Here is a 25,999-nt window from a genome sequence, read left to right on the forward strand (position 1 = left end):
ATATATAGGGCCAAAGAGAGAGAGAGAGCCCAAACATTCCTTGCAGGCTACATGACTGGCATTAGCCGAGGGGCAGCACACCTTGAGCAGCATATCGGTTGGAGCCATCTTCGACTAGGACGTTGTAGAAGGGCTGCCTGTCCTCGTGGCTGAGGTTGTGCACGCCCATCTGGAAGATCCAGTCCCGGTTGGCTGCACACTTGCCGTCCCAGCCGTAGATGACACACTGGTAGTGATACCTGCACGGGCCAACGGGAGCCCCATTTAGCTTCCTTGCACAACGTAAATCTCAGATCAGCACCAGACCAGTCTGCGGTTACTTTCACGACAACTTCACTGCTTTACCTTGCAAAGCCCACCATTCCGCTTCAGGGAAAATTAAAACAGCTTGATGGATTTTATGGTTGACCATTGATATTACATTAATACCAAAGGCAATAACAATGAAGTGCCATATTATTTATAAATAGTAATAGTAAACTGTAGTCCAAACAAGACCAAAGTTTGCAATAATATGGAGGCTTCAAGTGATGAGGAGCAGTTGAACAAGGAATATGCCTTGTTCCTCTCCTGCTCATCAATAGTAAATAGCAGTGGTATAGCAATTAGTAATTAGCAATTGGTTTTCTGAATGATCCGCAACTCAAGCTTCGTTCCAGCCTATAAAAATGATACTATGATCTCTGCATCATTTCCAGTGCCTAAATAAGAATTTCGAGGTGCCCAATTAAGCCTAAATATACAACAGGGAGAATTAACTGGTGCCTGAAGAGGACGTGGAGTCCACGAGCGAATGCTGAAAAAAAAGAAGAAAAAGAAAAGCGAGAAAGGCTCACTTCTTGTGCCGCATGATCATGCCCACAGCGTAGGCCACCTTGGCGTGCGACCGGGGCTCGGTTCGGAGCTTGCGCGGCTGCCTCTGCGAGCGGTTCTCCCTCCGCTGCTCTAACGCCACCATCTGGCTCTGGGCAGTGCGATACATGTAGGCCACAATGGCGCTGGATGCCGGGTGCGCCGCCTCAATTCCCTTCAGCATGTACAGGATCTGCACAAAAAATTTGGAGGACGCTTAAGCTTTTTTGCTTCGCCACACATTGTAACGCGTAGAATGTTTTACTTATTGCTCGTGTGTTTTTCACCGAATTACTGCTGACAACAGGTTAATGCTCGGTGTAAGACGCGCCTGCTGTATCTGAAATTTCGTCAATGTTGTCACCGATTCCCACAGCCTGAAAGTCCTCTCTAATGAGACTGCACGCACGCTGCAAATAGAGTTGCATACTCTTGAATGTAAGTGAGCACCAACGATTAGTCTTGAAGGTATGGCAATGCACACATAGAGTGTTGATGGACTTGCTTCGTAAATTTAGATTCAAGGACCGATGAGCTAGGACAGCCTAGCTCGCTGCTAGATTCAAGGACCGTCTAGCTCACTGCTATGGTTTTCGTTTGAGTATTGCTGGTTTTTTCTGAAAGAAAAGTTCAGTCGATGAAGAATTAGATTGTTAGTTTACAGTTTTAGCAGTGTTTGACTCCTCACATTAACTACAGCGTGACAATGTCCCACAATTTGTTCCATCTGTTTACGCTACATTGAAGTTCGGATGTGTTGAACTATTGTTAGAGCGTATGAACCAGTTCGCTGTAAACCCTGTGTGACAGTAATCGGGCAATCTAAGGAGAACCTGCTGGAATATGCACAGCACCTGCTCGTAGTTGATGCCCAGGTGCAGGTAGACACGTGCCAGGAGAAGCCGGTGCTCGATGTCGCCCCGCATGGGGTCGCTGCGGTGCCGCCCACGACCTTCAAACAGCTCGAGCAGCTCCAGGGCGTAGCGGAGGCCCTGCATGCCGAGGTTGCCCTCAAACTGTCGCCAAGCCTCCACGAGGTTCCAGCACATCCGCACCAGCACCTGCAGGGCATGTACGCACACACAAGGTCACAAGGAGAATGAATATTGAGGCATGTTCCAAATCATAGATGGGGGAGGTCGAATTGATACCACAGTTTGAGAATTGATACCAACTTGCCCAGCTGTCAGTTCTGATCCCCTACACGTGTGAATTATGAATGGGCTGACTATCTACTAATGCGTGAAATTTACATAACTCTCAAAGGCATCCCACACTCCACTACAAGAAAGACAATGGGGTAGGATGGTGCTTCGTGCATTTTCTGATGATTCATCATAATTAAAAGCCAATTAATTATCTATTTATTCCTTAGCCAGTATCGCTTTGTTTTTGCGTCAAGAAAGATCAATCACAGGCTCGAAATTTGTGTGCAATCTTATTATTGAATGTATGTATTATGAGCAAAGAAAAGTTGCTCTTTCTACATTGCTGCCGAAATTTGCCACGTCTTGACGTCTTGTCCAACATGGTGGTACCTTGAGCAAAGTGGTCATCTGTAGCAGTATAGAGCACATTGGAAGCGACATCAAGGCATGTTGAGAATGCAGGGAGTTCAATTCACCTGAAGCTCAATGTCTGCTGGTTTTTTTTTTTTTTTTTTGGCCACCACTAGACAGAATCAGAAGAAACAAGTCCTGTCCACAAATGTGAGAATGGTGCCTGAAAAGGTTATGTTCCAAATCTCTGTGTAGATGGCTACTGTAGTTACTCGCATCCAATGCACACAAAAAAGTACAAAAAGAAATCATGTGCACATTAGAATGAAGTACTAAGCCAAAACGGCCATAGCGACAAGCTGTTATCATTCGCGCTCAAAATTGCTGTTAATCCAATCCAATCCGTACATCAGCCGCGATTGCAGGAGCTGCAGTCGCTGTAACATTGTTTGTGCCTGTTACACAAGTTCATAAGGCTGTCATTGCCAGCAAGGTGTGCCAGCATCTCAGATGTCCTGGACAGTACCAAACATTAGATGGTCTGGGTTGCTGATAACGATAAGGAGGCCTCCAACAGCAACAATGAGAGATAGCCAGTCCACTGTGGCTCGGGTGAAGTAAACTTTAGTTTTGCAAGTGCAAAAAAAGAGAAACTGTTGCTTTCTCTCTAAAAAAAAAAAATCTAGTAAGTTCGCAGTGAAAGTCACTGCGTTCCTCTTTTTTTTTTTCATTTGTGGACATGAATGTCAGAAGCGTGTTACAAGGGCACATTAGAATCAACAAAATATGGTATTTAACAGTCTTTGCCAGACAGCTGCCACCTTAACTCCTCTTCCAATTCTTACATAGATGGCAAAGAAGACAACTTTGAGGAGAGAGCATCAACGCCTGCAATAATATAGGCTACTTTGCTGCCCTAGCGAGCAGACAATGCTGAGGGGTGCTAGAATGGGAAGGTGGGGGAATGGAGTGGTACTTAAGCTAGCGTGATTAAATATATCTACAATTGTTGTCAAGGCCCGTAGAAGTGGCCGGTGTGCGAAGCCTTGAGGGTGAATGCTGTTTTAACTAGAGATGCCACTTGGAAAAAACACATGTTTTGGGAAAGAGATGTGCACAAGTCGCCAAACTGCGGGGGTCTTGTTGTCAGTCGTTCGCAACAACGCAGATTAAGTAGCACCAAACCTTCAATTAATATGTAAGAGAAATGAGCGACTTTTTACTTCTACTGGATTTTTTTTAATGTGGTACTGAACAAACCTTCGGGATCGGTTAAAAAACACAGTCCGCGGACAGCATATGCTGCTGTGCACACCTCAGCCAAATTTTGCAGTCATGCACGGCGCGTGGAGCTCACAAGCAGAGCATTAAGTTTTGAACACTCAACTAAGCTCGAACTGCGTGAAACTTAAGGTCAACCACACGCATGCTTGCCGGCGTGTGGTCACTACCGGCCGCTATTAGTAGGACACCCTGGCAGACTTCGCTTCACATTGAGCTACTGATGGCGCTTCAAAATGAGCAAGTTGGATGTGGCTACCATCCGGCGGTCAAGAGCTGAAGCAGTCCACAAAGCCAGTCCCGCACCTCGTGACACAACCAGACAGGAACGTGAGTGCGAGTGTGCACTTAAGCTCTGTTGTGCTTAAAGTAAACACTGCACGTATGCACTGTAGTTGCATGTCTCTGCATGCTGCTATGTAACATCGATACCGCGGCTGCTGCTACGAGTACGCTGGCTGAGCGAACTGTGGCTTCAGAAAAGCATGCATTTGGGCTGGTTGGTTCATGATTACGAGCAGTGAACAGCACTAAACAACAGGCCAGAGAGAGGGACACGGACAACAGCACTGACTAACAACCAAGTGTCTTTATTCTTTCAGTCAGCATATGTATACTCCACCGCTGCCTCAAAGCACAGAAAGAACAGGATTCAGCATGCACAGGGGCAAGAATTGCAATCAACGAGATAGGAAGGCAATCTCCTTTGGAAGGAGAGAAATAGAGGGAAGGCTTACACATGCTTCACCGCTATTATGAATGTGGAAAGCTTCAGAAATAAGACGTGCGCAGTCATCTCAGTATTTTGATAGTTAGGTCACATCTATGAAAGACGGCTTGCAGCCGCATTCATTGCAATGCACTGATAAATGACTATCTCTAGCTCGTTTTTGAACGTTGTTTGACAGTTTGCGCATGCGGTCATCGATGCACCGCCCTGTTTGACCGATATAAAAGCGCTTGCATGAAAGAGGACTCTTATAAACCACACAGTCACAACAGTCAACAACAAACCCCTGCCTGTGCTGCTTTTTACAACTTTTCTTTTTGTCGTTCTCGGTCACCCGATTGACTTGACAGCACAGGCTACCTAACTTGTTTCTCGCAGTGAACAGCAACCTAACGCCTGCCCTGCTGACATCCTTTTTGAGATTACGCGCAACTTGGTGCGCATGTGGGATAACCGCAACCATTTGCTGTGAGCGATTCTCAGATTGAGTAGCTGCTGATTGATTTCTTTTAAGGCTTGTTGCGAGGCTTTCAGCGATCCCAGTTAAAAGCGGTAATGAGAAACCTGCGAGCTTCAGCCTGGCTGCTTGCGATTCGAAGCTTGCATCTACTTGGTGGTCACAAGACCTGATGAGGGCCGCCTTCATGCAAGATCTTGCAGTACCCCGCTTAACTATCTTTGAGTGCGTGGAGGAAAAGGGAAGAAGCCTCTTATGAGACCGAGGAGCATAACCCCAAGATACATGAATGCTTGAGAACGATAGCTCCAAGTCTAAGAAACGCAGCTAGTTGTCTGACGGATGCTTTATGGTCAATTTGAAGGAATCTAAAGCTATGCGGAACAGGTCAAATATTATAGTTGCAGCAGGCTGCGTGTCAGTGGTGTTAGTATTGTAAAAAATTAAAAAGTCATCAACGTATTGCATCACTTTTATAGTGCTCGTCTGGCTGAGCTTAGTTCTAACATTGCAGTCATAGCTGGCCAATAAAATGTCGCTAAGAACAGGGGCTATGCATGAACCGATGCACACACCCTTCTTTTGTACAAAAAGCTTATCCTCCACGGAGACTAAAGTGGAAAGCATTTAAAACCTTAAGAGCTCTAAAAAAACCTGTCGACATTGATACCACATGCATTCTGAAAATTAAGAACACTGTATTTGTCAATGCAATGGCCAACCTCGATGCATACATCTTCTTGAGGGAAAGAGTAATATAAGTCCTTGATGTCCACTGAAAAAGCTTGGACAGCCTTTGGACATTCCTCACGGAGAAAGGTGGGCCACACCTTTTCAAAAACGAGCTAGAGATAGTCAATTATCACTGCATTGCAATGAATGCAGCTGCAAGCCGTCTTTCAAAGATGTGACCTATCTGTCAAAATACCGAGATGACCGCATACATCTTATTTCTTAAGCTTTTCACATTCATAATAGCGGCGAAGCATGTGTAACCTTTCCCTCCATTTCTCTCCTTCCGAAGTAGATTGCTTTCCTATCGCATTAATTGCGATTTTCGCCCCTGTGCATGCTGAATTCTGTTGATTCTGTGCTTTGAGATAGCGGTGGAGTATATATTTGCTGACCGAAAGAATAAAGACACTTGGTTGTTAGTCAGTGCCGTTGTCTGTGTCCCTCTCTTTGTCCTGTTGTTTAGTGCTGTCTACTGCTCATAATCTTCAACTGTGGCTTGCTGAGGACAACCGAGTTTAAAAAGGAAATAGTAGCATCGACGTGGACACCCAAATTGAAATTCTAACTGTGCGCCATGGTGATGTTCAGCATGCAAAGCATTGTGGGCCCACCCCTCTCAGCCAGAGCCTTTGTAATGCTAGTCATTGAAGAAGGAGCGAAAGCACTGTGATAGGGTTGTTTGATTACCACTGACTTCGCTTCTTCTGAACAGACTGGAGTACATATTGTGGCAATGTATTTCTTAAATAGTTCTAATTTAACTTCAAATGCATTTCACGACTTCAATAAATAGTTGTTCAGGGTCCCTTCAAAGGAAATTCCTCACAGAAACCTCTAACTCTGCCTTGGCGTAAAAATTGGGCACCCATGGGGGCAAATGATGTCCACAAAGGTTAGTGTTCCTATCCACAGTTTGACATAGAAAAAAGCTATCTTCTTAGACTCCAAGTAAGACAGTTTTGCTTGCTGGAACAAATTAGAACAGCGCTTGCCATGGCTGGCTGCACGGACGACAAAGTGGACAGCAACCACCTTAAGTCTCACTATACTAGGTGGTAACCAGAATTATGTGGCCAAGACGTGTTTTTGGCACCTGCAGTATGCAAAAGCATGGCCACTGAAATGTTTTTTATGGTGGAGCTGTGTAAGGGAGTTCTGCAATGGTTTTCACACAGTGGTAACAATATGTGGTGGTGTCACGGTGTTCAAACCGCTGCTCATGCACGAAAACTTCTTTTTTTCTTCTGATCCTTTCATTTTGTTAAACAGTTGGTAGTGGCACGTGTGGGTGTTCTGTCCTCTCTGTGGCGTATGTTTTTACACCGTTAAAGAGAATGTATAGTAAGCCACACAAAACTGCCCAGCAGAAATAGCTTATGCCAAGATAGCATTGATAATATATGCTCTACTGATCTGTAACCAACCTAGCCAAAGTGAAGCGTTGTTATGGTTGTCCTTTAGAAGTTCTTTCAACGTTGCGCTTGAAACAGATAGCCAGGAGAAACGCTGACCTTTGGCGTGCGGAGCACACTGTAGCAGGTGTCCCTGTCCAGTTGCAGGTTTGGGCACAGTGACACGCATTCGCCCTGCGCCATGAAGCGACCACCATGGTAGACATCGATGTAGGTGTATCGCTGGTCCTCTGGCAACCTGCAGCATCATCCAAGACATACATGACGCAGTCTTCTTCTTGCAGGATTTTGCTTCTAGGTTTCAAAGCTCAAGCTAACAGCCACACACGCTGGAAATACATACTTCAATATGATAAACATGGATATAACAAAAGTAAATATGAAATTTGGTTGTCCGTGCTCTAGTTCAAGGGGAGTTCTAGTGCTATAGAAAAGCAGCATTGACCAGGAGCTGCTGTGGTAACTTGGGTATCCAACTAAACTATGCTATCTGACGGCGTTGCCATGAAAATGCTATGATATCGTGAACAATAACAGATGTGTGCCTGTATGAACGCTTGGTAACGTCCACCGCATCCGGTCAAGCTCTGTCTGTGGCAATGCACATTCTGAGGAGCCTATGCGTCGTTATGTGCTAGCATACCAGTGCACAGTCAGGTTGGATGCTGGTCACAAGTCCCTCCATACAAGTGGTGAATTTGCTGACGCAAACTCAAGGCATGTCCTCCTACTAACAACTGCATGCTCCACCTGCTTGACTGTGGGTTTGTGGTGCTGCTGATGGCATGCGAAGTTTCAGCGCTGGCTGCCTATAGCAGCATCAAAATTACAAGATCCGATACAACTTCGATTGCTGTGAAGAGAATGCAGTGAACTCTCGTTAAGACGAACTCGGTTAAGCTGAATTCTTGCATATAATGAACAGCATGGGAATGTTTGTCCGGCCTTCCATAGACTTAATGCAAAAAATAATGCGCTTAGGACGAAGTGTCTCAGATGCACTCTTCGGTTGAGAATATTTGGAGTGACTGTACCGCTACCTATCCAGGAGAGTAGAGTGCCTTATGCGCCGCGCCCAGGGGCGTGCGCATCGAGACACCCCACTGGAGGCCTGCGGCATATATCACCATGGAGAGACGTGAAAACAAGAGGAGGAAACAAAAAAAGTTAGGGGAATTTCAATGAATGCGGGTGATGCCATAGCGCACTCGAAGCTATCGGCCATCGATGCGCCTAGATGCCTACATTTTCACATCGCAGATCATATTCAAGAGAGGGCTCACATGGCCATGCCATACACAGCAGCCGATGGAGTCGAACGCCCCATTGTAAACATTTGCTTCCTAACTGAATTAACAAGCATGGTATCAGCATGCATAGGCAAACATGAACGCATCACACTCGATGACTGTAGACGCTTGCGGTCAAAACGCTGGTGTGAGGAATAGTTGCAGCAGCGGCAAGAGAGGTGACCTACGTGCTGCTTATCGCTTCACCGCAAACTGAGTGGCAAGAGCACATTGCACGCAAAGCTATGAGCCATCGGCCCACCTAGACTGTGCCCCCAAAGCAGATCACTTTCAAGATAAAGCCTGCGCACGGCCGAAGTACAACCCTGCCCACCCCCGGTGGCATGCACGACGGAAGACAGTGCGCTTCCTACCCCCGTTCCACCCTTGCGCACGCGAGATTGAGCCGCCATCTTTGGCTCACCCCCGAATGCTATCATTTGCACACACAGTGTACAGTGTGTGAAGACGATGTTATCACGAGATAAACTGGGTACGTCCGTATTGCAAACAAAACCTGTAGCAACTGCTAGAGGAGGTCAACCCAGCGTGCCTCCACCTACCTTCCTCCTCTGCAAGGGTTCGCCTCCTTTCTCCTTCCACACTTCACTCAACATCACCTATACTTTCCTCTGGGTGGCGCAGCTATGCCGCGCGCTCAGCACTCTCCTCCATACTTTCGCTAGCTTGGAGTCTGCACCGATTACTTTTGAGGTGGCAGATGCCTGTGTGAACTCTCTGGTGAACTTTTTCCAGCAACATGAAGGCATAGAAGAATTTTTTTAAGGTAATTAGGTGAGCTGACGTCATTCTTTGGTGTTCGCCTAGTTGCACAGAAGCAACATATATCCATCACGGACTGGACGAAACCAAGCAAGAGTACCCGCTTAAAGACAGTTTTCTATTAAGTTCAGCTACGTAAATGCTTTGTATGTCATTCTTCCCCGTTGTGCCTACTTCATTTACCATTTCAAAGTGAAATATTTGGATGCACCTGGTTATACTGCCAATTATTCTTCTGATAAGATGAACTTCTGGTAAGACGAACAAATTTTCATAGTCCCTTCGAGTTTGTCTTAAAGGGAGTCTACTGTGTTTGTTTGCCCATGCCCCTTAATACATATTTTGGTAGCAAAAGAATTCATTCATGATTACGATACTCCTTAATGCGAAATTTGAGTGTAGCTCTGTATGTGTTTTCATTTCGCGATATATTGGCTGGTGCGGGCAACCTGTCTCGTGCGGCACATTGCGAACGGAGTGAAGTGTGCCGCAACTATTTCACTAATCAGGCGATCGTGAGAAGCAGAGGATGGGTGACGCAGGGGCACGATTCGCTGCAGCAGTCGCAGACAGACCTCTACTCATGCAGTGCTTTGTTTCCATACATGGTCTTGCCCCATACCATCGGTGAACAGACGACAGCGCACTACTCTGGTGCCATCTCACAGCGGTCATCGCCACAGACCGTCTTGCGCGACACTGCGCTTTTCTTCTCACGCTACTGCCATACGCTCCTCTTCCACTTTCTGCACCGCGGTTCCGCTGCACCCTCCTCCTCCGCTTTCCTCTTCGTGCTCAATTCGCTATCGCCACCTTTCATCCCCTGCTGCGCTCTGCATTTGCGCTTTCATCCTTCGCTACACTCGTTCCCTCGGTTACGCCGAAGGACGGCGACACTAAACACAAGCTGCACTCTAAAATTTAACATACTCAGTAAGAAAGGCTTCGAACATTTTATTGTGACCACAGGTCCAAAAGAACATTAACTGAAACTACCACCAAAGGCCATTTTAATTACCAGCTGCCAGTGCTCTCGCACAACGATCAGATGGCAGCTGTAGTACTTGTTTGCAATGTCGTTAGGCCTAGCTGCTTTGATATTTGCCATCAAGCGTGCTGCTGTTCAGTGCTGTGTTTTTATTTAAAGAATTCATCGCTGCTGGCACTGGAGCTGGATATGCCTTTGTCATCCACACCAATGGCGTCGAAGAGTGGAACGCCAGGCAAGGGTCTAAAGCATTGCACACTGCCGATTTCCATAAGTCAACTTCGCAGCAATTCAGCGGTGTTAGGCGGCGAAGCATACCAAGAGTACAAAGGGGCCATTGTCATGGGACATACAATGTGTTTCTCAATTATTCAGGTACAAGCGTGAATCCACCATCTCCTGACAAAGTATGAACACCGAGACGATTAATAAGTTTACTCTCAGGCCTTTAAAGCTATTTCGTACGTACCTGCGACCATTTGAGCCCTTGAGGGCAGTTAAAAGCATGCATTCGTTTTTTTTTTTTGGACTGCTACATTTTTCAGACGTTTTCTCGGTCCCTGGGAGTCCGAAAAATCTGACATTGAGTGCATTCAGCAAGACAGCAGTAGCAGTCCCACTCAGCAAGTTTCAGGAGGTTGTACAAAAAAAGCTTCCCTTTAAATAATGTACATATGTCACTTGGAGCCAGTGTCACTTACAGAGGGTGCTCCAGCCACTTGAGAAGGAAGTGTGTGGGGAAGTTGACCGGCATGCAGAGGATGCCCAGGCGCCTGGCCACTGCTCCATATATCACGCACAATGTCAGCGGGATCCCGCTTTTCTTTTCCAAGACCTGCATGAATTGCACAACCGGTCAACATGATTAACGTTTCATATCACCATTAACCCTGTCATGCCCAACATGTGATATACTCAATGGTATGAAACTTAGCACGAAGCTCATAGTTGCAGTTTCTTACTGCTGGAGTGAAGTTTCAGCTGTGTAAGGTTGACAAAGCGAACTAATAACTAATTAATTGCTGTACAAATAATGTTTTCACTCAAATAAAATTCTACGGTTCTTTTTATGGTTTCCTCATGGCCAGAAATAAAGGTGATCAAGTTGTTCCAACTTTCCTTCATATGGAACTGTGTGTGTATTAGAGGGTTAAAGGACACAAAAGAGACCAATAGATTTGCCTGTATTAGCAGTACACTGCCCTCCTGCAATGCCAAAGCCACTCTTACCATGTGAGGTGGCTTGATGAATGAGCAGGTGGAATCGCTGCCTCGAATTTCTCACACTACCTTGCCAAGGCATTGCAGACTTTGCCGGTCTCTGCTTGGGCCTAGATAATTCTTTTATCAGTAAGGATGGACTAAATTGCATTGAAAAAGAGTCGAAGACTGAATTTAGAAAGTTGCAGGAGCTTTTGCTGAGCCAGAACGTCAAAAATATGAGAAAGACACTTTGAAATCTGTGCTATTACACTCACGTAATGGCGCTTAGGTTTAAGCATGAAATTTAAAACATGGTACGTTGGCCTTCATTTTCTGTTTCGATGATCAATCTATCAGCCTGAAATTACTGAAAATAGAGTTGTGAAAGAATACTTTATTAGCCTAAAGTGATTCAGTGTTTCTCTTCAGTGTCCCTTTAACATCAATATTATTACTGTAACAGCAATTATATGGACACTCCAGGAAAATGTTGATCGTCGTCGTTGCTGTGATGTTGAGTATAAAGTGCTAGTGCGACAACATCACGGCTGCGCACCAAATGCTGTAGGTTCAAGCAAAAGCTTGCGAGGGAGAGCCAAGAATTATGGCTGCTTGATGCAACGGTGTTTTCTCACGCACAATGGAGGAAAGCAGGGAGGCGGCGCAACATCTACTCACGCGCGCATAGGGGGGAGCGAGGTGATTTGTACGCGCCAGGTGTGTGTGTGTGTGTGGGGGGGGTTGCAAAGGGGGCAGGTCAGTGCACATCCCTTCGACTCCAGCTGCAGTGGCTGAGCGCAGCCACACACGTCCTACATTTGAGGCGATCTGCACTGGTTCGAAGGGTGGGTATAGCTCATGGCTTCGTGTGCCCTGTGCTCTCGCGAGTGCCTAGTTCGAGTTGAAGCAAAACGCAGCACGAGGGCGAATTCACTTGCAGCTGCCGGCGCTCTTCATCACACCAGCGTTCTGACGAGTGCCCATGGTCATCGAGCGAGATGTGTTTGTGTTTACCTGCGCATGCGCAAAATGCGCTTGTTAGTGCTAGGAGATGCGAGAGCCATGCAGAGAAGATGAACGTCGCGAGATCTGAGGAAGGTTGAGTGGCCCAGCGCTGTTCGTGAAAATGGTCTATTGGGTGCGTCTGTGCTATGGTGATGATGAGGCCCACCTTGTCTATAAACGAATTCTCTGGCGTGTGGTAGTGCTGCCTGTCTCCCGTCAGGCCAAATTCGTTAAACAGGGCCTGGTTGATGCAGATGAGCACAGACCGGCACTCCCCGGGGCTCCACCTTGATTCGGACAGGGCTGCGGAAGAAAAATCAATGGTCTAATTAATTCGACATCATGGACTTCCCTTGACTACTCGTGGAACTGCAATGCATTAGATTTTCCCAAGCAGCTGAATTGAGTGAATCGAGTGCAGCTGCACTATATTTACTTTGCATCTATGCACAGCATGAGAGTAGTGTTAACGCGTACATGATTTTGCTTTTGACGGGGACTGTTCTTCACTGAATTATCGACGTTATACAGTTACCACTGGGCACAAGATGTGCCTACTCTATCAAAAATTTCTTGACTGTTGTTGCCAATCCTGTATCAAAAGTGTCTTGTCTAATGAGATCGCTTGTATGTGACACAAATGGTGTTGTACAATCTCAAACATACACGTCCACCAGTGACTACTCTGGAATGTACAATTGGACATGTATAAGTAGCAGACAGACCTGGGGAGGTATTCTGTAAGCGTCCACCTAGTGGACATGTTCATTTCGTCTGCTGTTGCAGTTCTGGTTGGCTGGGCGAGGCGCCAGAGCCAATCAGCACTTCAGGAGCAGACGAAATGGACATGTCCATCAGGTGGACTCTTATAGAATGCCTCCCCTGATCTGCTACATGCAAATGCGGCTGTTCACATCAGACGAGATTCGTTGGTCAACGACTGAGCTAGCTACTACCGTAGTGGTGCAAGTGTTGCTTGTTTTTCTGGGCATATGTTCACCCAATAATGAGCTTGATTCCTAACTCACAGTTTTGCCAGTATTTATAGTCCCTAAATGTCACAACAGGCTGAGGATTCTCCAGTCCCCTCAGCTTTTCCTATCTGCAGACTACAATGTATAGAGCAATACACGTCACTTGTAGCCACCATGATAAGGACTCCGGTGCTCTTTGTAGCCACCTGCATGCAGCTACAAGGTTGCGGCAGCTGCATGCTGCTACAACAAAGTGCTGCTCTTATTGTACTCTATTATGTTTACAGCATTACACAGTTTCAATGCACATTTATCCTGTATCGATACACATGAGCTATGTGAGATATGCTTAGATGAATGAATGAATAAATGAATGAACGAACTAATGTCAGATGGTCTGGTTCGTTGCTAGGATTGTAACCAGTTTAGTCAGGTCAGAACAGATTAGTCTGAGAAGCATTTTCCATGGGACACCTTTCTTAGTACAGCTGCTATCTCTTACGTCAAAGAAATGGAATATGGTAGAGCACGAGTGGCACACAAGCACTGTAAATGTTTTAGTTACTATGGTTACTGCCTGCTGTTGCCTAATGTCAAATAAACGTCAGCGGTAACCCATTATTCTTGCTGTTTTTGTTTGCCTCTTGTGTCTCATTCAAAGCAGCACTGGTAACATGCTTCACAATCTGATTGAGCAAGACATAGAGTGGTTGGGTGAGTGAGTGGGCTTGAGAGTGGAGTAGTCAGTGAGTGAGGGTGTGCGTGGTTGCACAAGTAGGTGAGTAGGTGAGCACCACCCACAAGTGACGCAAGTGGTGAGCAGGTATGAGTAAGCAGGTGTGCGGGCGGGTGAGTGAGCGAGTGGGTGGAAGAGAAGGGCGAGTAGTGTGGTGAATGAGTGAAGTGCCGAGTGAGTGAGTAAGGTGCTAATAGGTATGTAAGTGAGTGAGCAAACATACAAATGGAGAGGTGAGTGGAGTGAGTGAGTGAGTGAGTGAGTGAGTGAGTGAGTGAGTGAATTCTTTCTTTCTTTTTTTGAGCACAGAAGGCAGACGCAATGCTTCTCACCTGTATGGCTTAACTGCCAGTCGCACCTGACGAGGGGGTGCCCGGGATGCCTTGTGGCCACTATAGCTTTGGCTCGACGAGCCAATTCGTCCAGAGTGCGACGCACCCACTCGGTTGGCACCCGATACAGTGGTTGACACCACTGCGAGACAAGGAGTGCGCCCTCTTCCAGGCTGGGCTCGGCCGAGGTGTCGCATCCCAGGTACGACTCCCAGCGCTGTTTCATGTGCTCATGGCAGACATGGCACTGCACCCGTCGGGCGTAATACTTGAGCGTGAGATCCTCATTCCTGCACACAAGGCTGGATTCTCACTCGAAGAATATGACACTAGGCACAAGGTGAAAAATGTTTTAACACACATACAGTCGATTCCTGTCCCTTCGACCTCGATTATAACATTTTGCTTAATTTGAATGACGTGGAAAGCCCAGGCAAGAAATTATACATTGCAATAGTAGAAAAATGTGTTTACTTCGAATGTGAAAGCGTGCTGCTTCAGTTAATGACGATGATGTTTATTGGTATCCTTTTTGAAACAAGGAGGCGACCAACAGCTACCTAGCTCGCTTCAGCTAATTAGGTTTCACTACATCTACTGCAGTGCAGCAGTTTGCTTACTTGTCCTTGATCTTTCCTTTCTTTGCTAAAAACCTCTATCTCTATATTGTACAGTCATCTATGCCTGTAACATCATCTATGCCTCCTGCTTTATGTTAACGCGCGGTGTCAGTGTCAGACGTCGTTTCGGCGAAAAGATTTTCGAACCCCCCATACTCTGGCCCTCCAAGTGACGCAAATATTTTACTGAACTAAATGAACTTCACAAGCTAAAATACGTGGAAAAATCGTAAACTATGACTTACACACAACCTACAGACATGACAGCTCTCGGATTGTAATTTGACTATACGAGAAAACATAATTCTGCTATGTGAAAACTCAAAGAAATCCCCTTTCCAGCGTTTCTACCATTCCAAAACCTGCCACGGTGCTCACCATTTGCGCGCGCGGCGTGCGGGTGTCTCAGGGGCCACGGAGCGGCGCGCCCGGTTCCTTGCATTACCTCCAGCTGGCGCTCGCCTCTGCCACATCACAGCCCACTCAAGAGGCCGCGTTTCTACCACAAAGCCCGCCTTTGTGCATGGCGTTCATAGCCAGCGTTTCCCGGGAAGCGTGCGAAGCAGTCAGGGATCTTTGAATACTGTCGCATTCCACTCTGAAAGGCGAAGCTTAAGTATCTTCGAAATGTTTTCGTCCCTGCTGCATTCTGCTTTTCCTTCATCCTCAGATTACCCTGGTGAATGTTTGACTAGGTCTTTCTTTCATTTATATAGTATACACCCGTGTGTTCATATTGCTTGACTACACTTCTGACTTCCTGTTGAACAGATGCCACATCATTACGTGTCACTTGAATAAAGATCATAATTCCCGATTCCTCTGTATGTGCTATAATGAAGGCCAAGATATGTCGCATCATTGCCACACGTATTCGCAAGTCTTTGTAAATCCCTTGTTAGTAGCACTATGCTGTCCACATATATCAGCCCAGGGACCTTCTTCTGCACCCTTTGCCCATTACAGTTGTAAGATAAATAAAAATCTAATCCACTGTATTCCAGATTTTTTTTTAATTATGCGGTTTTACGTGCCATAACCACTTTCTGGTTATGAAGCACGCCATAGTGGGGGACTCCGGAAATTTCAACCGCCTGGGGTTCTTTAACGTGCACCTATATCTAAGTACATGAGTGTTTTCGCATTTCGCATGAGTGTTTTTCCATCGAAATGCGGCTGCTGTGGCCGGGATTCGATCCCGAGACCTCGTGCTCAGCAGCCTAACACCATAGCCACTCAGCAACCACAGCGGTTTGTTTTCCAGTTGTCCTTCTATGACATTAACATAAAGCATGAACAACAATGAAGACAGAGGGCATCCTAGCTTCAGTCCACAGTGAATTTCCACAAGCCCTTTGCATTTCTGGCCTTCCCACACAATTTCTACTTGGTTGTTGCTATATATCTCCCTCAGCAGCTCTACAATATCGTCATTTATGCTGTCGTGCTTGAGAACATTCCATAGCAATACTTCAGTGTCAAGAGCTCCCATAATACCTAGAAAAGATAATCTATGGAGGCACTGTGGCACTGAAATATCCGTACAATGAGTTAGTACGAAGACAGGACAGTAGCCAGTGCCATCTAGTAGCAGCTTGTGAAAATTAACCAGCATGCAGATACGCCAAATCAGTTCTGCCAAAGCCTGCAAGGTGGAGGAAGGCACTCGTCCTGGATTCGAGTCCTGAGCCAGGATGAATGCTTCTACTACTGTGAAGCTTTATTTTTGAGAAACCTGTGCATAGCTTCACGTTGCATTTGGGAGGTCGACAATTTTTCCCTTTCACGGAGGCATGCTCGTGACTGAAAAAAATTTTATTCTGCCAATTTTTGCACTCCAATGTGTGGGTGTGGGCCTTGCATGAGTAAGTACGGCAAACCCATCCCAAAAGCCACCTCCGTGCAAAACACCAGACCACAGAAGCCGGCACTTTTCTTGGAAGGCTGACGTACGCCTGGCTCTCCCGTTAACGAAACAATTAGTGACGGTGTGGCTAACGCTGAGAAAGTCGCACGCATGACAACCACGAAGGAAGTACTACAGTAAGGTGCAAGGCTCTCACGGCTGATCGTCCTCCAAAATGGCCGCCAGCTCGTCACTGAAGAAGAGCAGCTTTCGCGGATGGCAGCTTAGGGATGAAATTCCCCGGAATGCATCCTCGGAGAGCTCATCGTGTGCGTAGAAATCCCGTGACATCTGCGACATCCAGGATCTGAGCTTGAGTCCACAGGAGAGGCGCTCCAGGCACTCTTTGCGCCATCGCGTGTTGGCGGCACTGTGCTGGCGAAAAAGGTCAGGCCACCTAGAAGAAAAGAAAACAAAGTATTTTTTTTTCTTCTTTTTGCTCAAGGAAGCTAAATGGAAACAGATGTAGTCAACACAAAGAACAAGTTGGAGGGGGAAAAAGAAAAAGAGAAATAAAAGCAAAATACCTCTAAAAATGAAGGCAAAAATAAGATTGCTCCCATGACCTTGCTTACGATTTACTATATTAAACTGAGCACCTAGATACTTTATTCTCTCACTCTTGAATTTTGTGTGGTATAGGTCGTTTTTCAGCCTTCTGATTTGGTGTTTGCCATTTTTGCACCTTCTGATTGTTTGCTAAATTGTATTTCTGTGTTCTTTTCTGTTTTAACCAATTGGTTTGCACCTTGCCAATGTTTATGCAACTCTCTTTTGGTTGTTCTTTTTGGTGGCGCTCATGTGAATATCTTTTGATATGTTCCACTTGTGCTTATCGTTTTGCACTACATCTCATTTTAAGTGTGCAATTTATACTGATACATCAAAGAAAGCGAAGCTGCATAAGAGAGTTATCGCACCCTTTGGAACTACTGGGGAAGTAAGGGATTTTTAGCTGATCGTCTTGTCCGAACGCAGCAGCAACTGGCTGACTGTTCTTAGTGACAACAGTAATGGCTACCGTGCAGCAAGCTGTGTTTGAGTGAGGCTATGGCTGGCTGCTTAGTAACGAGCTCCACACAGGCAGCATTGCAGAAACACGCTGTCAGCTTTTACCGTTGCAGCCATGCAGACTCCTAGCTGACCTTGACGTTTGAAAGAAGAATTATGGATTGCTGGTTAAAAAATTGAGCACATGCGCTGTTGTCCATCTGAATGAGATACACGCAGAATAACCTTTACGTTTTTCCGAGTAAACTTTCAGTTGACAGACAGCCTTCATCCTGTGTTCTTTCCTAGTTCAATCTGCTCACATGCTGTTTATGAGAGATATTGGCTATTTATTTTCTATAAAAGTAAACAAATCTTGCAGTAATATTGGATTATTACTGGTTAGGCATTCTCTTTGAGTCTTCTATTTGTTCCAGACATGTGCTATGTCACGTGGCTCAGTGGATTAATTGTGTTGTACATACTTGTGCGGGGTGACACTGTCATTCACAAGTAAGAAGGCCAAACATAGAGGGTGCAATGCTCTGAAAAATAGCTCCAACGGAGCAGGTGAAAAACATAGCGACAGAGAATTCAAGAAAAATTGGACAAACCGCAATACCCCTCACATTAAAACACAAAGTAATGTAGCGGCTTTTTATAATCAGTGGTTGACTATCATTTAACAATTATAAATGGTACCCAAGACATCACAGGAATCCAGCACTGTATTTTCATGACAATGGCACTAATCTTATCGCACATTTAGGTAGTCATTTTCTAGCGTATAAAATATCTGTTATTGGTTAACTCATTGGGCTACCAAATACTATACGTGCTGCAGGGCCCTTTGTAGCAAATATTATTGTCACTTACAGGCATGACACAATTTTCGCCATATAATAAACGCTAAAAATATCAAAAATTTTACCTCCGCAGTCGTGAACAAGTAGTGACAACTGCTGATAACACTTTTAATTTTAGCCTGTGTGCCATCTCTGAATGAACTTTTAAACCAACCACCTTCCACCCTCCAGCCCATCAAATTACCAGCTTTGGCAATATGGCCCCTGCTGTTGGGCCTGCCAATTCACTGACTATGCTAGCCCACTGAGTTAAAGTGACGCTCTGGCCTTTCCACTGAACTTTCAGCTGATTTAGAGTACTGAAATGGCATTTTTATTGACTTGCAATTTTTCTGTTGTATAGGAAGGTTCAAACACTTTAAACTCTATAAAAAGTACTGGAAAGTGTCAGAGTGCCTAAATCAATTTAATGCAGTACTTGCTTCTATTCGGTTTGAGTACCCAAGAGGTGGATATGTTATGACATAGTGGCTCATAGTGTCCCTGAGGTAGCTGCGGTGCCCACACGGGAGCACAGAAACAAGTGCAGCACTTCTGTTTACATTTTTAATAAGCAATAAGCCTTCCTGCAACATGACATTAGCAAATTTATCTCTGTGACACAATGTCAGTGATGCCCGGAGCGGTGTTTTGATGCCAACTTTAGCATCAAATTAAGCTTCCTCGCAAGTATTTTCTCCCTCTTTATATTAGCTAGATGCCGCCCTTTTACATGTGATAGAGTTAACACAACTTCTAGATTATCGTCAGCACTATGTAAATGTTTGCTTTTGATGCCTCTTCAAGGAATGAGGCACTTGTAAGATGAAAACTAGTATGGTTCCGACCATAGCAGATCTTAATGTGGGCACCGAATTCACGAGAGCCAGACGGCTGTCGCAATCCTCTTATTACAGCGTTGTAACAAGATGGGACAACAGGATATTAAAAGGGCACTAAAGAGAGCCACTAGGTCAGTTTAGACCGATAAGATACTGTTTAAATTTCTTTTTTTCACCAATTTTGCGGTAAGACATTTATTACTTGAAGAGAAAGTCGAGGCCCCACTATCACTTTTTGAAATTCATGCCGACCCACCAGCACCGCTATGTCAGTTTGATGTCACTTGCCAAGTATTTTCTCGTACTTGAAATGTTACGGCAGAGTGGGTTTTCGAAACTTCCTAAGCTCAATCCTTGGTTCGTTTGGAGTACAATGTCACCCATCTTCACCAATCAACCAGGCCTGATTAGACAGCATCAAAATCCACAACGCCAGAGCAAGCCAGTGCGGAAACTGGAAAGCGGCATCTGACCTCAAGCCTCCTTTCACAGTGCAAATGTGTTTTGTGGCGTTGTAGGAAGGTAACTTGCCAATACAACTCAGCTTAACTTCTTTTTATGGATCCCTTAAAACCAATGGACACTGGGACATTATTGTTTCCCACATGATCTAAATATGGGGGTTGCAATTTACTTCAGCTGTCACAGAACTTGCTTGATTCTTGCCTAAATTAGCCAATTTGTTTCGTGGCCTCGCTATGTTCTCTGTTGCATTTTATGTGGCTTCTTTACTTTTTTTTTTCTGTCAGCATCTTGTAGATAACCTGGTGCTGCTGGGATGACAGTAACTATTTATTTACTCATTTATAAATAAAAGAGGAGCAACCCTCACTGCAAGCCCCTCAATTTGTGTTCTGCACCAAAATTTTTGGCTAAACAATTATGACAGTTGATAAGTTAAGTTGTCTTTGGAATAGCAGAACTGTACCATAAGCATGGAAGCCAGAGTTGTAGCTTAGCAGCTGAGTGCGGGATGTATGTAACTTTTGCACATCGGTATCTTATCGAACAAGACCCCTATGCCCTACAACTCTGATATCCAATAAGCCCAGATTATATACGGGAATGCACAGAATTTTATATAAATGATCCCCATAAAAGATGGGGTGTGGTTTCACATATAATATGGGATCAGTAGATATGGGAGTTTAGGGCATTCTGATTTTTTAAATAGGGTATTCACGCTGAACAATGCTCCTCAGGACATCTAGCAGTTAGTACCAGCAGTAAACTGAGAGAACAGCATTAATTTCTAACTTAATTATGTGTACAAAGAGTAATTAATTAGGGATGCCTAACAATTTATGATGCAGAGTAAATGCTATTGCTTGCTTGCTTATCAGGACACTATGTATTTTTCAACCTGACCCAGAAAAATATCCAATGTGTACGGTGTACAAAACACATTTGTGCTAGAATTGTGCATTGGCAAAAATATGGCACAAACATGTTTGAGTTTAAGAATCTGACCCGGCACAAACACTGCACTTTAGCATCGAGCTTGAACTTGACGCAATCCTGCTACAAGCTTGACAAAGCACACATAAACTTGGACAAACATGGACACCACACGTTCGTGATGTCTTGAAAATTGCCCACACCGGGAAAACAATCACAGTTGTGCGACACGTACGAGATGTCAGAAACTGGCCGACAAAGTTCAAAGTTCACAGATGCCCTTTACTTGTGCTGTCGACATTGTTTGACAAGCATATGAGATGTCAGAAACTGGTTGACATAGTTAGAAGATGCCATTTATTTGTGCGATTACCCTTCACACGGTAGCTCAGTGGATATGGCTTTTTTTCAGTTGTGCTTGAAGTATCGGGGTCGATTCCCGCGGCCTCGGAGGCCGCGTTTCGACGGCGGCAGAATGCAAGAACCCTTGTGTCCCGCGCTATGGGTGCAAACCCAAGTGGTCAACGTTAACCCAGAGCCCTCCACTACAGCGCGTCTCTCACAAACAATGTGCAGTTTCGGCATCTCCAACTACCAAAATAATTTTTTTTTTTACCGCTGTGGGACTAATCAAGCAGCAAATTAGTTGACAGAGGCAGAGCTCCATGACGACACGGCTGTCAAGCACTATCCCGCGGACGAAAGGATTCGATGCCGTGCTCAATTAATTATCGTACAACGAATCACTCACGACATTATCATCTGTGACAAACGTTAGCCGTCGAAGGACCACATGTCTCTCGAAACTTGCACCGTGCTTCACCGCAACGAGTAAATAGGCAATCGTGGCACGGCAACCGGTACCTATTTAAAGTACGCGCAAGCCTCCGCTACCTCCGCTACGCGCTACGCAATTGGGGCCCGGGCCCGTAGGCCGGCCATTTGAGGTAGCGCGGACGGCAGTACTCTAGTACGCGCGTGTACCCAGAGAACGTGTACGCTATCTTGGCACCTTTCGCCGGCGGCTATTCCTGTACCGGCCCGAGGCGTTGGCGGCAGGGGGTAGCGCGAATATACGCAGCGCTACACACTACGCGAGCAGCCATGAACATTTCAGTTCAAGGACGGCCGCGCCAGTTCGTTGGGCGCCTTCGATATTACACCAACACCCGTGGCACCCTCGAAGCTTAATTGCGCAAACGACGCTCCCGAAATACACCGAATAGTCAAGGCAGTGCGCGCGTTGTACATTAGATCGCACACAGTGGCAGCTTCCACTGGCGTATTAACGATTTCTGCGCGTGACGGAATTCTTGATTCCGTGAATAACCGAGCGTCTGAATAAAGCCATTTGCGAAAACCAGTACGGATTTCATACAGTAAACAGTTACAGCCAATAAAGTCCGCTGGCGATCAGCTGATCACGAGCAGAGTATACCAACGCGCACGCACACTCGCGAGCCTCAGACGCTAGAGGCGTCACTATATGCGCGTCTCCAATAACGGTACTGCGACGCAAAGCCATCAACCACAGGCATGAAGGGAGCGTCAGTTAAATGCCACAATAAAGCGTGCATCCCTAGACAACAGGCGACGCACGGCAATGGAAGGCTCGGGAGAAAGGTCTTTGACTTACCGTCGAGTAAATTTCTTCTTCCACAGGTCGTTGCTGCACACAACATCGCGGAACTTTGAGCACACTTCGGAGAAGCGCAGAAGATCGTCCACTTCGATTTGTGGGAATGACAGGATGTGCAGGATCACTTCTTGCGGCAACAAGTCCAACGTAAACGCGGGCTCCGGCTCCTCTGCCGCCGCCATCGTTACATCGTCTGGAGATGGTCTGGCAAGAGAGGTGCTCACGCGCGCTAGGTTTTTAACCCTATTGCGAAACAGGAACGAAAAATACAAAAATAAAACGTCACAGGTTTGTCAGGTGACAAGCGAGAAGGCGTCTTGAGGCTCCGGTTCTTTAGGTTCGTCACTACTTGTAAAGAAATTGACAATAACAGCCCTTTAACTTTGCGTTTATGTGCTTTATTGAAGCAGACGACGTTCCGATGCCACTTCTGGCCTCGAAAAAGCGTGCCGTCTGCAAACCTCATTAACAAACATAAAACGTAAAATCAAACTTGTATCGTAGTATATTACATTTCATGCCCTTAATTTCTTTATAATTACCAACATTACGCCACAATTTAAGTAGCTCGATTTAGTGTTTGCTGCTAAATGCACATTTAAAGGTTGGCTATCGTGTCAGTTTCGGTTTCGGACATGGCGGTTAGAGGTGCGATTGGCTCAATCTCTAAATGACTCAGCATTAGCGGAAGGGCAACGCCGGCCGGTCATTCACCACTGCAGACGCTGCCAACTATATCTCGCAAGGTTTTCTTGCAACTCCCGTTGCGCAGTTCAGCGACGTGTCAACCTCTCGTAGATCATTGCCTTTCGCACTTCCGGGAGCGTTAAATACTTCTTTCGTGTGCGTTTGTGTCGCGCGTGTGTCCTTGCATTTTCTCATTTATCACACTCCCCTGCAACCTCTAAAACACACTGACTCGCATCTGTCCTATTTGTTTTAACCAGTGACAGATTTATGGCTTTTTTTTTCTTTTTCGGGTGCATCGTGTGCACAATAAAACCTGAAATCAAGCACGAAAAATCTCCCGCTGAAGTTTGCTGGGACCGAGGTCTTGCGTGCGTGTACTCGACGGGAGGCATATGCACGATCGAGATAACGTGTTCGAACTTTATAATCGCGCATATGCCCATAAATACACAGTTACGAAAATCATTCGCGCGCTTAGGCGGAAACCGCCAGATGCGTGTTAGAAAAGCATCCTCGCGTCTCAGCCAAGCGTAATCGTTAATTGAACTCGCGCGCTGCGTAGTCGTCATTAAAAACGGCGACTTGTGTTCGTTGCATATTACAGTATACTAGTACTAGTTGCATGAACCATTTTATTCTATCGTACTCTCCGCCCTCCTCCTCCTCAATGGGAGGCGTTAGTGTAAAGAATACAAGACAGATGGCGGGACCTGTCCACAGCGTCAGGTGGATCAGGCTTCCAGAAGTTGCGCGCAGATTTCGTTTGCTGCTTACATCCGGATGTAAGTGAAGCGAAAAGGGAGACGGCTAGCGGATAACTCGCAACAAATTTTGCATATATGACTAACACAAAACCAGAAGAACGTTAAGCCAGAGGAACCATAAAGGAACGAACTGTCATGCCTATTAGATTCCCACATTTTACGAAATATATTGAGTCCATCTGTTCCCCCCGTTCTTGTCAAAAAAGCAATAGATCGACGAATATAAATTAAGAAGTAATGCAAATAAATACCAATGTAAAACAGAAGAAAGTGCTACAAATACTGATCGAGACATTGTTATGCAAACGCAGTAAAGCGTAGATAACTTGATGCTTTTCTGCTATACAGTTCCATGAGAACGAACGTACCGCGCATGTGTGTTAAATTATGTTTCAGATCGTGTTAGCTAACATTCACGCCAACTTAACCTGACCTAATACGAGAATAGGTCAGCTTCGGATTCAATTATTCGTGCGACGCGCGGAAGGTTAATGGCTTTTTGGCTGAAGGGGTCATTTAATTTAGCGGTCAGTTAGCAATGACGTCGCACAGCATCTACGGAAGTCATTTACGCTGGCAATGCATATTTCGACACTTTCCCAAATGTTCGCGAGCTTCCCAGCATTGCAACTGTTACTGCAGTGAAGCAAACCTTGCGGGCTGAACGATTGCACAGAGGGGCGCATCGAACTAGAAATGAAAACTTTTGCACAAATTTGGGAAATCACCCTTACAAACAAAAGCCCTTATACACAGGCGCGCGCCTTCACACATACACAGCGGAGACACGTGCAGAGGCGGCAGTGGTCCCGGTTCCGCCACCCTCAAGCCTGTCTTTGAACATTGAGCCTACCGCAGCGCCCCACAGTGCAGTTGCGAGGGAGACTGTAGGAAACAAAGACAGGGAGGTTGACTAGGCTTTGTCCAGTTTGTTAGGCTACACGGGGAGGGGGATGGGGCAGTGAAAGAAAGAGAGAGAAAAGAAAGACACGAATCTTGATCGCACTTCCACGTGCACGAAACCAGGTGCAGCGCATCCAAAACTTATTCATTGTCACGTGACAACATATTTCAGTCGAAAGTCAGCACCTTGTCTCGTAATTATTTTGCTTGTTTTCCGAGCTGTGTGGCCATCATGCATTCATACCGACTCGCTCAACTCTCATTGCTTCAACAGTTGAAGCGTCGGAAGGCTAATCAAGTGGGCGCATCGCTTGGCAGTTCGATTCATCTCAGGCTCAACTCCGATGACAACTACTCAATACACCTATAAAGCGCAGAAATGCGTTAATGATACAATCCATGGACTGACTGGAACGAAGTTTGTTGCTTTTTAGAGTGAAAGTTAAATTCTAGTGATTGTAGGACGCGGATATTTTATTTAAGGCCTAGGGATTATTTAGAAAGGTTACCAAAAATCGGTATGTTAAAAATATAACACAATGTTTACAAATGCGTCACTTCGCTCCTGAAACAGATATCGCTGTTTTGTAGACTGCATACGGCATGCGGACTAGAGGACAGGGGCTCAACGAGTGAACAGGTGAAGCCGGTAGTAGAAATTACAGTAAACATTCGTGACTGTTGTTACAATCGGCCTGCAGGGGTACTGCTCTGCAAAGCTATTCAGCCCGCTGCAGGTGCTTCGATCGACCCGCGGTGGTGGCGCCCCTCAGAGAACCGACGAAGACGACAGCGCTAACCGACCATGACCTTCCTTCGGAGAATTGGAGACCACGGCAGCGTTAATCCACCATGCGCCTTCTTCTCAGAGTCGACACCAGGGCTGGCCCCGTTTGGCGGACCTTGTATTGTTGGTTGATTTGCCGTGGCTTTCGTAGTCTCTTTGCAGCGAGAAGAGCTTCTCTAACAAAAGGGTGCTTTGCGGTACGTTTTTTCTCGGGCCCCGGGATTCGTCACAGTCTGCTGACACTCGTGGCGACTACAAAAGAATGTCAGCTCTGGAATTAAGAGGCGCCGGCTGGGGTCAGGCGTGACCACCTGGCTACGAGGACCCGCTCAACTCGGG

At 45.9% G+C, this 25,999-nt stretch overlaps 1 protein-coding gene across 1 annotated transcript in view; it reads right to left on the bottom strand.

The window, feature by feature from the left end:
• The window catches only part of LOC142560726 (F-box only protein 21-like), a 37,575-nt gene extending 14,617 nt beyond the window's left edge, over positions 1 to 22,958 (bottom strand). Inside the window, exons 1-9 of the mRNA XM_075673021.1 lie at positions 22,514 to 22,958; positions 16,960 to 17,199; positions 14,277 to 14,566; positions 12,401 to 12,537; positions 10,728 to 10,861; positions 7,066 to 7,204; positions 1,707 to 1,913; positions 837 to 1,045; positions 82 to 239 (exon numbers count right to left, since the gene is read on the bottom strand). Coding sequence (XP_075529136.1) covers positions 82 to 239; positions 837 to 1,045; positions 1,707 to 1,913; positions 7,066 to 7,204; positions 10,728 to 10,861; positions 12,401 to 12,537; positions 14,277 to 14,566; positions 16,960 to 17,199; positions 22,514 to 22,698 — 1,699 coding nt within the window. The 5' untranslated portion in view covers positions 22,699 to 22,958. The remainder of the gene's footprint in view (positions 1 to 81; positions 240 to 836; positions 1,046 to 1,706; positions 1,914 to 7,065; positions 7,205 to 10,727; positions 10,862 to 12,400; positions 12,538 to 14,276; positions 14,567 to 16,959; positions 17,200 to 22,513) is intronic.
• Positions 22,959 to 25,999: the final 3,041 nt, after the last annotated feature.

The sequence above is a fragment of the Dermacentor variabilis genome, chromosome 10 (assembly GCF_050947875.1).
Source record: "Dermacentor variabilis isolate Ectoservices chromosome 10, ASM5094787v1, whole genome shotgun sequence".
Lineage (NCBI taxonomy): Eukaryota > Metazoa > Arthropoda > Arachnida > Ixodida > Ixodidae > Dermacentor > Dermacentor variabilis.